The 15,000-nt window shown below is 45.5% G+C and overlaps 1 protein-coding gene across 8 annotated transcripts in view; it reads left to right on the top strand.

Annotated features, from left to right (window-relative positions):
* The window catches only part of card9 (caspase recruitment domain family, member 9), a 52,796-nt gene extending 41,338 nt beyond the window's left edge, over positions 1–11,458 (top strand). For all 8 annotated transcript variants that reach the window (XM_063073711.1, XM_063073716.1, XM_063073713.1 and 5 more), the window contains 2 exons: positions 4,746–4,822; positions 6,835–11,458. In XM_063073711.1, the coding sequence (XP_062929781.1) occupies positions 4,746–4,822; positions 6,835–6,961 (204 nt within the window). In that variant the 3' untranslated portion in view covers positions 6,962–11,458. The remainder of the gene's footprint in view (positions 1–4,745; positions 4,823–6,834) is intronic.
* Positions 11,459–15,000: the final 3,542 nt, after the last annotated feature.

The raw sequence follows: 15,000 nt of genomic DNA, 5'->3' as shown, positions 1-15,000 counted from the left end.
AACAGTACAGTCAGAGACAAGCTGGGCTAATGGTACAGTCAGAGAGAAGCTGGGCTAATGGTACAGTCAGAGAGACAAGCTGGGCCAATGGTACAGTCAGAGACAAGCTGGGCTAACGGTACAGTCAGAGAGACAAGCTGTGTTAACGGTACAGTCAGAGACAAGCCGGGCTAATGATATGGTCAGAGGGACAAGCTGGGCTAACGGTACAGTCAGAGATAAGCTGGGCTAACGGTACAGTCAGAGAGAAGCTGGGTTAACGGTACAGTCAGAGAGACAAGCTGGGCTAACGGTACAGTCAGAAATAAGCTGGGCTAATGGTACAGTCAGAGAGACGAGCTGGGCTAACGGTACAGTCAGAGAGAAGCTGGGCTAAGGGTACAGTCAGAGACAAGCTGGGCTAACGGTACAGTCAGAGAGACAAGCTGGGCTAACGGTACAGTCAGAGATAAGCTGGGCTAACGGTACAGTCAGAGATAAGCTGGGCTAACGGTCCGGTCAGAGACAAGCTGGGCTAACGGTACAGTCAGAGATAAGCTGGGCTAACGGGCCTGTTTCTCTGCTGTATAACTGACTACAATGTAACTGGTGTAACTGTAAATACTTTCCTCCATTTAAAAGAGTTTGTTCTAATATATAATTCACTGTATAAAATTTAAGGGCCTATGCTAATTTTATTTATTTTAGTTTGCATTATGATTATAATTCTGCCTGGTTATTAATCTTGTTTTAAGATTAGTTTTAATGCTAATTATATGCATCAGCGAGAGGCAAATTTGCTGCATTGAGCAGACACTCCGTCTGGATTAAGTTCAGCAGAATTCGTTCATCAATAGAACTTGATTGCAGGTGAGGCCAGTACCGGGACCCGGAAGGACTGGAGTATCCTCAGTGTCTCCCTGTGTCCAACAGGGACAAGATTCCTGCAACTGGTGTAGGTCCAAGGAGGGACTGGAGGTTAGAGGAATAGCAGAATGTGTCAGGAAGGAACATTCAAAGTTCAAAGTAAATTTATTATCAAAGGACAAATATGTCACCAGATACATCCCTGAGATTTGTTTTTTTTTGTTGGATGCACAGTAAGTACAAAGAAACACAATGGACTCAGTGAAAAGCTGTACACAGACAAAGATAGAGAAATAACCAATGTGTAAAATACAACAAATAGTGCAAATACAAAAAAATAGAGACAAAATAACAATAAACATTGAGAACACGAGTTGCCGAGACCTTGAAAGTGAGTCTGTGTGTTGTGGAAGCAGTTTAGTGTTGTGGTGAGCGAACGTGTCCACTGTTCCTGAACCGGGTGGTGTGGGACCGGAGGCTTCTGCACCTCCTTCTCGAAGGCAGCAGCAAGAAGAGAGCCTGGCCTGGGGGGTCTTTGATGATGGATGCTGCTTTCATGCTGCAGCAATTGTAGGGCTTTACCAGTGATGGACTGGACCGGGTCCAAAACTTTTTGCAGCCTTTCTCATTCAAGGGCATTGCTGTTTGAATATCAGGTCGTGATGCAACCAGTTAATGTACTGTCCACTGTGCATCTATAGAAGTTTGTCAAAGTTTTTGATGACATATGGGATCTTTGCAAACTTCTAGGGAAGTTGAGGGGCTGCCGTGCCTCGTGAGCTGGACCCAGGGTAATGGAGGTTCCCATAGATACTGTGTGGATAAGGGAAAAGATAAGTGGAAGTTTCTATGGGCCCATTACAGACAGATTCAGTAAAAATAATAAAGGGGAGAAAGGAAATGACAGAGGAAGCAGCAACACACACAAAATGCTGGAGGAACTCAGCAGGCCAGGCGGCACCTATAGAACAGGGTACGGTCGACGTCTCAGGCCGAGACCCTTCATCAGGACTGGAGAAAAAAAGATGAGAAGTCGGAGTAAGAAGGTGGAGGGAGGGGAGGGAGAAATGCAAGGTGAGAGGTGAAACCGGGAGACGGGGAGGGTGAAGTAAAGAGCTGGAAAGTTGATAAGTGAAAGAGATAAAGGGCTGGAGAAGGGGGAACCTAACAGGGGGAGGAGCACCAGGGGGAGAGGTGATGGGCAGGAAGGGAGATGAGGTGAGGGAGGGAAGTGGGAATGAGAAATGGTGAAGGAGACGTGGGGGGGGGGGCGCGCGGTGGAGGTGGTGATGGGGGCATTACCAGAAGTTTGAGAATTCGATGTTCATGCCATCAGGTTGGAGGCTACACAGACGGAATATAAGGTGTTGTTCCTTCAACCTGAGTGTGGCTTCATCGCGACAGCAGAGGAGACCCTAGATTGACATGTCAAGAATAGATACTTTGTCTTTTATTTCATGGAAGAAATCATAGAAAGCCTCTTAGTAATAGAAGAAGAGAGAAAGTCCGAAGGAAACTAACATTAGTGAACAATTAGAGAAGGCCAATGAATCCTCATAGGTCACTGACCTGCATCCCAAGGGATGCCAAGGGATGGCAAGGGATGGCAAGGGAAATAATAGATGCCCAGGTAGTTGTGATCCAAAGCTCTGGATTCCAGAACAGCTTCCACAGATTGGAAGGTGGCAAATGTAGAGTGAAATGTTAGAATCTTTCAATAAGGAGCTGATATTTATAAAGCAGTAGGATTAGGCAGGGTCAAGCAGATTTATGAAAGGAAGATCGCGCTTGAGAAATCTGTTGAAGTTCTGAGGTTGGAGCCAGCGGAAGAACCAGTGAATGTAAAGTGTTTTGGTCGTTTAAAAGGACTTGATAAGAAGCTGCACGAGAGATTACTAAACGAAGTGAGGGCAGATAGTTGTGGGGATGATATGCTGTCACGGAGTGGGGATTGGTTATTGAACGAAGTAGGAATAAATGGATTGTGTTTTCATTGTATGGCTGCAGTTAGTGAGGTGCAGGGGTCAGTGCATTGTCCCAAATAAGCTGAGTAAATGGAGGTCTGGTACAGATCAGCCATTATCTGATGGAATGGAGGAATCACTTCAGGGGATGTGTGACCTTCCCCAGGCAATGGGCCAGCATGGGCTTGATGGGCTGAAGGGCCTGTTTCCTTGCTGTTTGATTCTGTAATCATCTACAAAAATCAGAAAGTGTTCATTTCATTAAACCTTGTTCTGCTGATCATTCTGCCTTTGCTGATCTGTTTCTTAATTCCAGTCACCCACCTCCGATCTATGAACTTCAGCCAGCAAAAATCTATTTAGCTCAGATTTAAGGCTGTGAAACGAGCTGGTAAGGACATCAAATATTACGGGAAGAATGGGGCTGAATTCTGCTCCTATGTGTTATGGTATCTATTGACCTCAGTTGGAGAGAGTTCAGTTGAGGAAGGTCTTTTGGAACTTTGATCTGCAAGCTGATGTGAAGATTATATTCTTTCTGTCCTGGTTCCTGGAACTCTGCCTATTTCCATCACACACATCCTCCACAGAAAGAGTTTCTAACTGCTCATTCCAACTCCTTTCAAAATCCTATCAGCCCAATCCATCTACATTTCTATCCTGGAGAATGTAATCTCTAGTTATAATTTTCCCGTAAGTCTCAGTATTAATTTATTATTGTCACGTATACTGAGTTAGTTTTTGTCTTGCTTGCCATCCAGACAGATCATGCCTTACATCATTACTTCCAGGTAGTAAACTACAGTCAGAATACAGAACACAGAGCTGCCCTTGCAGAGAAAGTGCAGTGCTGGTAGACAAATAACATGCAAGGGCAACCATGAGGTAGACTGGGAGGTTAAGGTTCAAAAGTTTATCTTTTAGCAAATGAGTGGTCTATTCAGGAGTCTGATAACAGTGGGATTGAATCTGTTGGATTCTGATGTTCTTGATCCAATGTTCTTTTAGAAGTCAGGAAAGAGCCACAAGACTTGATGTTTCACAGTGGTTTTATTAAGTGTTGACAGAACAAAGGGAAGTTGAACAGGCAGTCACAGAAGTCTGCTAAGTGAAGGGAAAGCTAAGATTAAGATGGTGCTGTTTTGCGTTCAGCTATTTTATACCCATAGAGATAAGGAAAAATTCCACTTAAATTTGAAGGTAAGAGTTAACCACTGAGAAAGCACTTATTCAAATTCTGCAGTACCAAGTTAACCAATGAGAAAGCACTTATTCAAATTCTGCAGTACCAAGTTAACCAATGAGAAAGCACTTATTCAAATTCTGAAGTACCAAGCTGACCAATGAGAAAACACTTATTCAAATACTACAGAAGAAAGAAGCTTTCAGAGCTTCCCAGAATTATGCTTTGTATAACCACCATGGGCATATTAATCTTGCATAAAATATAAGCAGATAATTAATTGTTAAACTGAAAAGGAAGTAACAATTAAACCGTCCAATCTAAGAATTAAACAGATGGATCCAACAAAGCTGTCCTGGGGTCTGGTGGTATATGCTGTCAAGATTTGAATCTTCTGCCTGATGGGAGAAGGGAGAAGAGAGGATGTTTGGAGTAAAAGTATCCTTAATCATATTTGTTGTTTTTTCAAAGCAGCGGGAAATATAGACAGAGTAACAGAAGAGAGGCAGGTTGGTGTTATTGGCGGGGCTGCATTTGCAAATCTCTGAAGTTTATTCTGCATTCTGTTTGCTGTTTACCTTTCCTGGTAGAATTCTGCTGAATCTGCAGCGTTGCCTTTCCGAGGCCAATTTTGGAGTGTGACGGTATGGATGAGGTCCCTGACTGGTCTGGAGGCCAGGGTGGGATGGCGTGGCGTTAGCAGGAAGTGGGTTAGTCTGTGTGACTGATGTCCTCCGTTGCTTCTTTCACAGCTGCAATCCACTGAGGACCATCTGAAAGTGAAGTCCAGCAGGCTGAGAATGAAGAAAAGCTTTGAAGACTACAGAAGGTTTGTGTCTAATCCTTGTCACAATTTTCCATCATTTCTGAAACCTTTTCTGCCTGTTGTACCCTTTCCTTGATGTGCTCCATCTGCAACCATCCTATTTAGTCCAAGTACTGAACCAAAATGTCTCCTCTGTTACTTCCGCCAGTTTGTCCCGATATCTGTCAGTCTGCATGTCTGCATTTCCATCTTGCTGCCTCCCTCCAGCTCACTGTCTATATACTGATCCCACATTCTATATGTGCCTACATCTTTCTACCTGCCATCTGCGTTTCTCACTCTGCCTCTCTGTTATGTTGCTTGTTATCCCATTGCCTGTCTGTTCTTCGACCTGCCTCTGTATTGCTGTCCATGTCCGCCTGTGGAACAAATTAGCGTAGAAGTTCATGAGCGTCATTTCTCCAGTCAAAATGTTCTGGGAAAGGTCAAAGATTTGATAGCGCCACTTTCAAAAACCTTGTCAGTGTGACCCATGCTCGAAGCTCATCTGCCTTACCCTCAAAACTCCTTGCTTTGAAATGAACGTAACTCAGAATGCTCGCCCCACCACGCTCAACCTTCCAGTTCCTATCTTTGTATGTGGGTTTAGCATCTGCTTTCCCCACAATCACTGCACTAGCTGCCCTGGCAGCCTGGTTCCCATCCTCCTGTGCCTCGCTTAAATCTCCCAGAGCAAAAGTAGCAAACTTTCCTACGAAGATGTTGGTCCCCCTGCAGTTGGGTGCAAACCGTTCCATTTGTAGAGATCTCCCCTTCCCTGGGAGACAGCCCAATGATCCAAAAGTCTGAAGCCGTCCTTCCTGCACAATCTCCTTGGCCATGTGTTAGAAGTGTCATCTGCCTATGTTTCCAGCACATGACATGGATAGTAAGCCAGAGTTTACTGGTCTACAGGTCCTGTTGTTTAACTTAGAACCTGGACTCACTTTGCAGGGCCTTGTCACTCTTTCTGCCTCGGTCATTGTCACCGACCTGGACCACGGCGTCTGGCTGCTCTCCCACCTCCTTAAGAATGCTGTGGACTCAATCCCAGATGTCCTCAACCCTGGCACCAGTGAGGCAACATGCCATCTGGGAATCTCGTTCTTGTCCACAGAACCTCCTGTCTGTTCCCCTCACCAATGAATCCCCTATCACTACCGTTTTCCTCATCTCCCTCCTTCGTTTCTGAACCACAGAGCCAGACTCAGTGACAGAGGCCTAGTCACTCCAGCTTTTTCCCTGGTAGGTCAGCTGAATCCAAAGGGTTAATGAGGGAGTGGTCACAGAGGTACTCTGCATTATTGGCCTATTCCCTTTCCCTCTCCTGATTTTCAGCCAGCTACCTGCCTCCTGCAGCTTAGGTGTGACTACCACCCTATAGGTCCGATCACCTCCTCACTCTCCCAAATGACCCAGTTCTCTGATGCAGTCTGTAAGATGCTGTGGCTGGATGCAGGTGTAGTCAGCAGGGATGCTGGAGGTCCCCCTGCCTTCCCACATCCCACAAGAGGAGCACTCTACTGCCCTGACTGTAAATCCTACTGCTCTAACTGTGCAATAAAAAGAAAGAGAAACTTGACAGGAACCCTACCCTGGTCTCTGCCTCTCCTCACCAAAACCTCAGTTCCCCCTCTAACCCTGTCCCACTCCAATAATGCCCGCTCCACTTAAATCTAAAAGCAAACTACTGCAGATGCTGTACACCTGAAATATAACCAGTAAATGCTGGAATTGGCAGAGATAATGTTCCAACCCAGTGACCTTTCATCAGTTTTCTCAGTTTTATAGACATCCATCACTCTGCACCATCAGAGAAATGGGTATGAATTGTGACACAGCAGATCGCTCATCAATAATACTCTCATACATAAGAGAGCTACAACTCTGTTTCTCTCTCAATAAAAGAGACTGCCCTGTCACTGTTTGTTAAGGGGTGAGGCAGCTAAGGCTTTTAACCCTACATTGAAAGGAGTCCTCACCAAATCCTGAATTGAAATCTTCTTTTTTGTCTTTCTGATAAACAAATTGAACAGGAAGCGGGCAATCCGACTGAACAAGCAGGTGAATGATGGGGCGAAGGAGAACATGACGGCGAGTGAGACCACAGACTCCGACTACTCCGAAGGCGAAGGAGGAGGGAAAAGTGACGATGGGAGATGATCCAGACATCTGATGGGGACCGAAACTCCTGGATTTGTGCTCATTCCACACCACTGCCATCACAGAGACAGCACACCTGGGATTTACTGCTGCTAGCCACGGTTCACTGGCTCACACCTTCACCCTCTCCTCCACATGGGCCAGCCGATTGTGGGATTGAGTCTTGGTTGGCCCTCTCAAGGCCATGCTATAGGGAGGCTGTCTTTCGGGAGAGCTGTTGGTACAACTCGTCTACTCTTTTGGGTTAGTAAATAACTCCAGAGTTACCATTTGGAAGGATGAGCAGAACTCTTGTGTGTTCTGGTCAATACTTACTCACAACTGATATCCCTGAGATAGGTAATCTGGTTGCTATGTAATTATTCTTACAGGCTCCTACAGTAGCCCCATATCTAGGCTCTTTTTACTGAGGCAGTGAGAAGATTATGGTGTCTGATAAATACTTCTATGTTATTATCAGGGGAAGAAACTCCATTTCAATATCTCTACACTAATCCTCTGCACGATAACCTCCCTATGTCTCTTCATCAGTCTTCATTCTTCTTTCCAGCATCTATTACTGAACCTGTGTCACAGTCCCTCATTTTCCTCAGCTCTTCTTTTTCTCCAACTCTCTCTCTCTCTTCTCTTCCTCCTGGCTCCTGTCCTTTCTGTCTCTCCCCAGATCCAAGCGTCTGCCCCTTTGTCATAGTAGTGGCATCCAATTGACCCAAACTTACATGAAACAGCACAAGGTCTCCCATTATTGTAAGGGGGTCCTGCATGTGTAAGCTGTGTCAGTGGCTACCTTTATCATTATATTTTGGAGTGGGCTTCCACACAACAGCCAAATAAAACTGCGTACTCAGTGTTAAGGTCTGAGTAACTTAAGGGCATCACATTTCTCTCTTGCCATTTCTTTGATAAACAATATAAACAGAAGGTCAAAAGGCAGGTTAACAATAGAACCAGTAAGTGTGGACTAAGCAACATGCACAAAATGCTGGAGGAACTCAGCAGGTCAGGCAGCATCTATGGAAAAAGGTACAGTTGACGTTTTGGGCCGAGACCCTTAGTGTGGACTAACTTGTCACTAAACACGGTTTATTTTGCCTTTTGTAGACTGCCTTCCCCTTGCGTGAACTTTCCCCATCTCGTGGCTTTCTCACTGGCTCAGACTGTACTGTAACATCACCAGTAGATGGCAGCATCTCAGCGTGAGGCACCTCTTCCTTCCTCTGTGAGCTGGAGAAGGACGCTCCCTACTCCTTGTCCATGTGTAAGGCTGGTTGTCAGTAAAGTTGTTCTGAAAGAGACAAGCATCCAATTGGTTTACTAATGAATCCCACAAGGCAGCTTCTTGTTCTCCTTGTCGGATTTGTGAACAGATCCTGACATGTTGCTTAGAGATGACACAAACTTTCCTTAGCTGATGAGTTTATCCTTTGAGGTCACGTTGCCCGGACTAGGTGTGTCCTGATGAAGGATCTCGGCCCAAAACGTCCATTGTGCCCTTTTTTCATACCTGGCCTGTTGAGTTCCTCCAGCTTTTTGTGTGTGTTGCTCGGATTTCCAGCATCTGCAGATTTTCTCTTGTTTGTAGGTGTATCCAATGTTGCTTGAACATCGTTGTCAAATGGGGATGGCATGACAGCATGATGTAACGCCATTACAGTACAGTTATATTAGCATAACCCCATCACAGTACAGTTACATTAGCATAACCCCATTACAGTACAGTTACATTAGTGTAATGCCATTACAGTACCAGTGACCTGAGTCCAATTCTGCTTACTGTCTGTGAGGAGCTTGTATGTTCTCCCTGTGACTGTGTGGGTTTCCTCTGGGTGCTCTGGTTTCCTTCCACATTCCAAAGACATATGGATCAGTAAGTTGATTGGTCACATGGGTGTAATTGGACAGATGTGGGCTGTCTCCATGTTGTATCACTAAACTAAATGGGTGGAGTCTTTCAGAATCTATGAATAACCTCTTCTTGGACTTCCAGCTGGGTATAGGTATTGATTTTTATTGACATTTCAATGACAAACTCTAACAAACTCTCCCAGAGAAATGGGCAGTAGCAGAACACTGCATTTACAATAGCCAAAGGATTGACTTCGACGGCACAAAACTACTGTGCCATCCCAATGGCTTTTGGGACGTCTGGTGAAGGAAGCCATTGAAATAAAACTAGAGGATTTTTTTTAAACAAAGTCGAAGGTCTCGGTCTAAGTACGAACTGGAATTCGATTGTAATCAAGTTGAGAAAGTGGAAACCTGATTGGATGAGGTCTAACCAATCAGGAGGGATGGATGACGGGGGTATAAATGCCATTGGACTAGACATGCCCAGGCATCATCTCTGATGAAGATGGCAGAATTTGTCAATGAAATGTCAGTTATAATTGATACCTGAACCCGGCTGGAAGCCCAAGAAGAGTTTATTTGTCATGTACGCTGGGGCAAACATGGGACCCATTTTCTCTGTCAGAATCTGTTTTATAACCAAGACTGCCTATTAATGAAGCATCAAGGACACACTTCCTCATCAGTATTCTTGTTTCTTGTGAATCGTTAATCTTCTAATTCTCCATGTGTTCCTGTTCAGTCTTTCTGACAGCAAGAAATCATCTAGCCTGGCCTATGCCACTTGCAGGTGGTCAGATTGGATCAACCTATCCATTCCCCACAATTCACAATATCCCACAAAGATCCATATAATGCAATAGTCTAAGCTGAGTATTGACCATGAAGCACTCCTTTCGATCTTTGTCCAACATGATTTGCTGTTGACCTGTCCTCTAAGCTAAACAAACGGGTCATCAACCAGAGGCAGGAGGTCTCTGCCTGGAAAATCAAAATACTTCAGCTGTCAGAAACCTGAATCAGAAACGGAAAATACTGCAGACACTCAGCAAATCAGGGAGGAGCAGTTGGTGTTTCAGGCAGAGGACTTTGGAAAGGGGGCAGAAGAGGTTTACTGGGATGCTGCCTGGATTAGAGAGCGTGTGCTCTAACACAAGGCTGGATAAACTTGGATTGTTTGCTCTGGGGGGAGGAGGCTGAGGTGAGAGCTGATGGGGGTTTATACAGTGATGAGAGGCAAGTTTTTCTACACAGAGAGTGGTGTGTGCATGGAATGCGCTGCCTGGGGAGGTGGGAGAGGGAGATATATCAGGGACTTTTAAGAGATGTTTGGATAGGCACATGAATATGAGGAAAATGGAAGGATATGAATGAGTGTAGGCTGAATGAAGATTAGCTGAGGAATCTGAAGTATGATTGGGACCGACTAGACATAACACAAAAGGCGCTGGTGCTGATTGTGAAGATGGATAATGATCAGGCTGAAAACTTGGACGCTACAGCTCCTCAGCCCAGACAACCCTACAAGGTGTGAAAACCAGCTTAAAACCTCAGAAAAGGAAAACAAAACTTATTCATGAAGGAGACATGCTGGCATGGTGGCAATTTTCACAATGATTCCATTCAACTGATGCTCTTGACTCTGAACATGGAACATAGCCCTTCGGCCCACAATATTATGCTGACCCTTTAGCCAACCCCAAGATTAAGCTAATATCCACACCCCCAATTTTACCCTCCAGTTTTCTTTCAGCCATGTGCCTATCTACGAGTCTCTTACATGTAATGTATCTGCCATTACCACCACTCCTGGCAATGCATTCCACGCACTCACCACTCTCTGCGTGAAAAACCTGCCACTATCATCCCCCCACTATATTTTTCTCCAATCACCTCAAAATTGTGCCCTCTCCTATTAGCCATTTCCACCTTGGGGGGAAAAAGCCTCTGGCTTTCCAATCTATCTGTACCTCTTATAATTTTATACACCTCCATCAAGTTACCTCTCATCCTCCTCGCTCCAAAGAGAAAAGCTGTAGTTTGCTTAGGCTCTCCTCATAAGACTTGCCCTTTAACCAATTTCCCCCGGGATCAATAAAGTATGACTATGACTATGACTAATCCAGCGGAGGTGAAGCACCAAATACAATTCCCTATTTGGTGTTAGTGCAGCTACCTAAGTAGACAGGGTCCCGCTGATAATTTGCTCTTTGTTTCCCATTCCTTCCACTCTTTACCATTCAGTCCCTATCCCTCTGTTATCCATGATCCCAGCGATGACGGGTCTATTTTTGGTGCTGAAGTTATCGAGGCAGTAGGAGGTGGTGGACAGCAGGTGGCGGTATTGCCAATGGAATTGTATTTGGGAGCTGGTTGCCAAGGGATAAATAATTGAATTTTTGAAGACAGTGGAAACACGGGGAGTCGTTGGGTGCAGAGTGGCTTCCAGGGCTAATAAGAGGATAAAATATTGGAAGTGGAAAGAGAAGAGAAGCAGTTATCCTTCGGAAATGTTAACTTTTTCCATGGATGCTGCATGACCGGCTGATTATTTCTGATATTCTCTGCTTTGTGTCAGCATTCCAGCTGTGCTTTGCTTCTGGGGAATCGGGGTAATACAGCGAAGGACATTCTTACATTAACACGTTTGTGCTTCTCTCCCGGCTTCCATCGCTCATCCTCGCGTTACTCCACACCTGTCAACCTCTGCATCTTCCCCGGTCCCGAATTAGTCAGGCGGCCGGCTCCAGCTCCGAGTGAGCGACGACTCCCGTCAAACGCCGTCCGCAACAGCAGAGTGTCCCAGTGCGTTGCACAGGTGTGTCAGCGGGGGACATCAGGGCAGAATCTTAGATCTCGAAGTTAGCTTTATGGAGAGCTTGTATGAGGGGGAGAGAGAGAGAGAGAGAGGTGAACAGTGGTAGGGAAGTTCAGGGTGGGAATCCTGGAGCCGAAGATCTTGATTTCTGAAAGCATTGCTGCCGTGCGTGAACTGATTAAAACCAGGAGTGATCAAAGCTGGATCTGATCAGTGTCGAAATCTTGGAGGGTTATAATGCTGGGGTATTCCTTGCAGAAATGAATGGGGTGAGGGGGAACTGAGGGTTATATTGCTGGGGTATTCCTTGCAGAAATGGAGGGGATAAGGGAGAACTGAGGGTTATATTGCTGGGGTATTCCTTGCAGAAATGAATGGGGTGAGGGGGAACTGAGGGTTAAAATGCTGGGGTATTCCTTGCAGAAATGGAGGAGGTGAGGGAGAACTGAGGTTATATTCCTGGGGTATTCCTTGCAGAAATGGAGGGGGTGAGGAGGAATTGAAGGTTATAATGCTGGGGGATTCCTTGCAGAAATGGAAGGGGTGAGGAGGATGTAAAAACAAAGGCATGAATGTTTAAACTGATGCATTGGTTGAGTGGGAGACGACATGATAGGTGGGCAGGGTTTGGTCTAAGACGGAACGCAAGCAGCGGAGTTTACGGGGAGCTGGATGCATGCATTGTGCTGACGGGCTGGACTGCCTGGACACATTCATCCTCAGAGGGGCCTGGCCACACTCACAACCCCGCCCCTGTCCCCCACCCTGCCCTTGCCCCTTCCCCTGTCCAGTAAGAGAGCCGTGCCTTGCACTGCCGAGGCCTGAGGGTCTGCAACATCCGTCACAGACCCCCTGTAGCTGAACAGCTGCTCTCCTTATGCCTCGGGATTTGTTCGCTCAACGGTGTTTTCCTTTCCACTTAACCCAGAGATCATTCCCAATTCACTGGAGTTCTGATAACTTCCATAAATTACCCAAGGCTTGGGAAGAATTACATCAGAGGAATTTGAGTATCTCAGCATTCTGAGAATCTCCCCCGTGACCTGGGCAGATCCACACTGAATGGGTATGTCGGCTGACTCAGATTCCTGAGATATAATTTCCTGTTTGCTTTCCTTGTGGAATTGGTAAATCAATCAAGGTTTATCCTGACTTGGGTCCTTTCCTGGAATATTAAAATACAAATTGCACTCGCTGCTGACTTGTACATATCAATACACGCCTGCCATAAAACAGCTCAGAATTCAGCGACTGAAGTTAAAGCAAAATGCCCAAAATAGTCAGCAGGTCGGGCAGCATCTGTGGAGAGAATTAATGTTTCAGGTCAATGGCTTGTCATCAGCGTTGTATCATGTAACCTAACCACAGCCCAACTTTGTTTTCATGAGGTTCACGGTGCAGGCAGCTGGCTTGTTTGAGTTGGACCGTGAATACATGGCAAAGTAAGATCTGGAGATGAAGAAAAACGTTTGTTAGCACAGAGCACAGAAGCCCAGCCTGAGTCTCTCCAAAATGGAGTGCAGTAACTATTCTATTGGGAAATGGGTGGTTGGTTATCGAGAAATGGATGGTTGGTTATTGAGAAGTGGGTGGTTGGTTATTGAGAAAAGGGTGGTTGGTTATCGAGAAGTGGGTGGTTGGTTATCGAGAAATGGCGTGGTTGGTTATCGAGAAGTGGGTGGTTGGTTATTGAGAAATGGATGGTTGGTTATTGAGAAGTGGGTGGTTGGTTATTGAGAAGTGGCGTGGTTGGTTATCGAGAAGTGGGTGGTTGGTTATCGAGAAATGGATGGTTGGTTATTGAGAAATGGATGGTTGGTTATTGAGAAGTGGGTGGTTGGTTATTGAGAAGTGGCATGGGTTTGGGAAGGAGAGAGGAGGCTGCAGGGAGGAACAACTGGGGAGAAGGGATGAGAATAGAAAGGATTGAGGGCAGGAATAAAAAGGGGAAGGAGAGAGAGAGATTGGAGCAAAGGAGTGGGAAAGGAGAGAATGAAGAAAACAGAAGAGAAGGAAACGAGGGGACAGCACAGCCGAAGGGAAAAAAGGGGAGAGAGTGAGGGAAGAGTATGGCAACAAAAATGAGGATGGAGAGGGGAATCTGCAGTATTGTTCAGGGGATTTGTCTAATTGTTTCTCAGGATGTTAGTGGCGAGGATGAAATACACATACAGCAGAGAGTCAGGATGAGTTAACAGGCCAGACCTTCTCCTGTGCGTCTGGTTTCTTTCTGGCTCCAGTCAGTGCTCAGGGGATTGGTCCTTTTGGTTGATGCAGGATATTTTTTCCCTCAATAATGATTTTGGGAATCTTTATCAAAGGCCAAAAGTTATTAAAGCCTTCATTCCATTGAAAGGGTTTGCCAAGTAAAACAAGAGAGGGGCCTCACACTGCAGCCTGATCGACGGGCGAAAGGGAACGAGCTACTCCTGCCTGGTAGAGTGAGTCTCAGTGAATGCTCCCGTACACGGTCAAAGGACTACTCACGGCTTTTGTGTGTCTGGTACAGACACCGGGGGCTGCAGAGGTGTCTAGTACTGAATGGTCTGCACCCTTGCACGGTAGCAGGTAGAAAGGACGGGATCAGTCAGATCAGAATCAGGTTTAACATCACTGGCGTATGTCATGTAGTACATAATAAAACAAAACTGCATAAGAAATAGATAAATTTCATAAGTAGTGCAAAAACAGTGAGGTAGTGTTCATGGGTTCAATGTCCTTTCAGAAATCTGATGGCAGAGGGGAAGAAGCCATTCCTGAATCATTGTGTGTCTTCAGGCTCCGGTACGTCCTTCCCGATGGTGGCAATGAGAAGAGGGCGTGCCCTGGGTGTTCGACGGTTCAATGTGTTTACAGTTTCAGGATAGGTCAGAGTGCTGAGTTGAAAGGTTAAACAACTTTACAAGGGTGCATTTTTAAGAGCTGGATTCACACCCTGGGCGGCTTTCCACAACCCCGCCCCGGATTTAAGGCCCGCCACAATCCTCCATTTCAGGCTTTTTGCACATGCTGTGTTTTTCGCTGCTCCACCATTGACAGTGGGCCTCCAGCCCAGGACTCCGTTCCTCCTGTGATAACATACTCTTAACCAGGAGGCATGGATAGAAGCAAACTCTCGCAGTAGCACGGGTCAGAGTTATAGAATGACAATCAGATCATCAGTGGTACAAAGGATCTGGTCCCTGGAATCAGGATTCAAGATAATATTTAAACATTATTTATTCAACTAATTTGTTTTTAGGTGAAACAATTAAACATCACATGCATAAATTCAATGCAAAATAACACTTTGTACAAGTATCATCCTTGCTGCACACTTTGTTCCAAACTTTTTTTTATTATCGTGCAAAGTAATTCAATTTTGTGATGAACT

This window comes from Mobula hypostoma, chromosome 21 (genome assembly GCF_963921235.1).
Source record: "Mobula hypostoma chromosome 21, sMobHyp1.1, whole genome shotgun sequence".
NCBI classification, from domain to species: domain Eukaryota; kingdom Metazoa; phylum Chordata; class Chondrichthyes; order Myliobatiformes; family Myliobatidae; genus Mobula; species Mobula hypostoma.
This window is presented reverse-complemented; position numbering and strand designations above follow the sequence as displayed.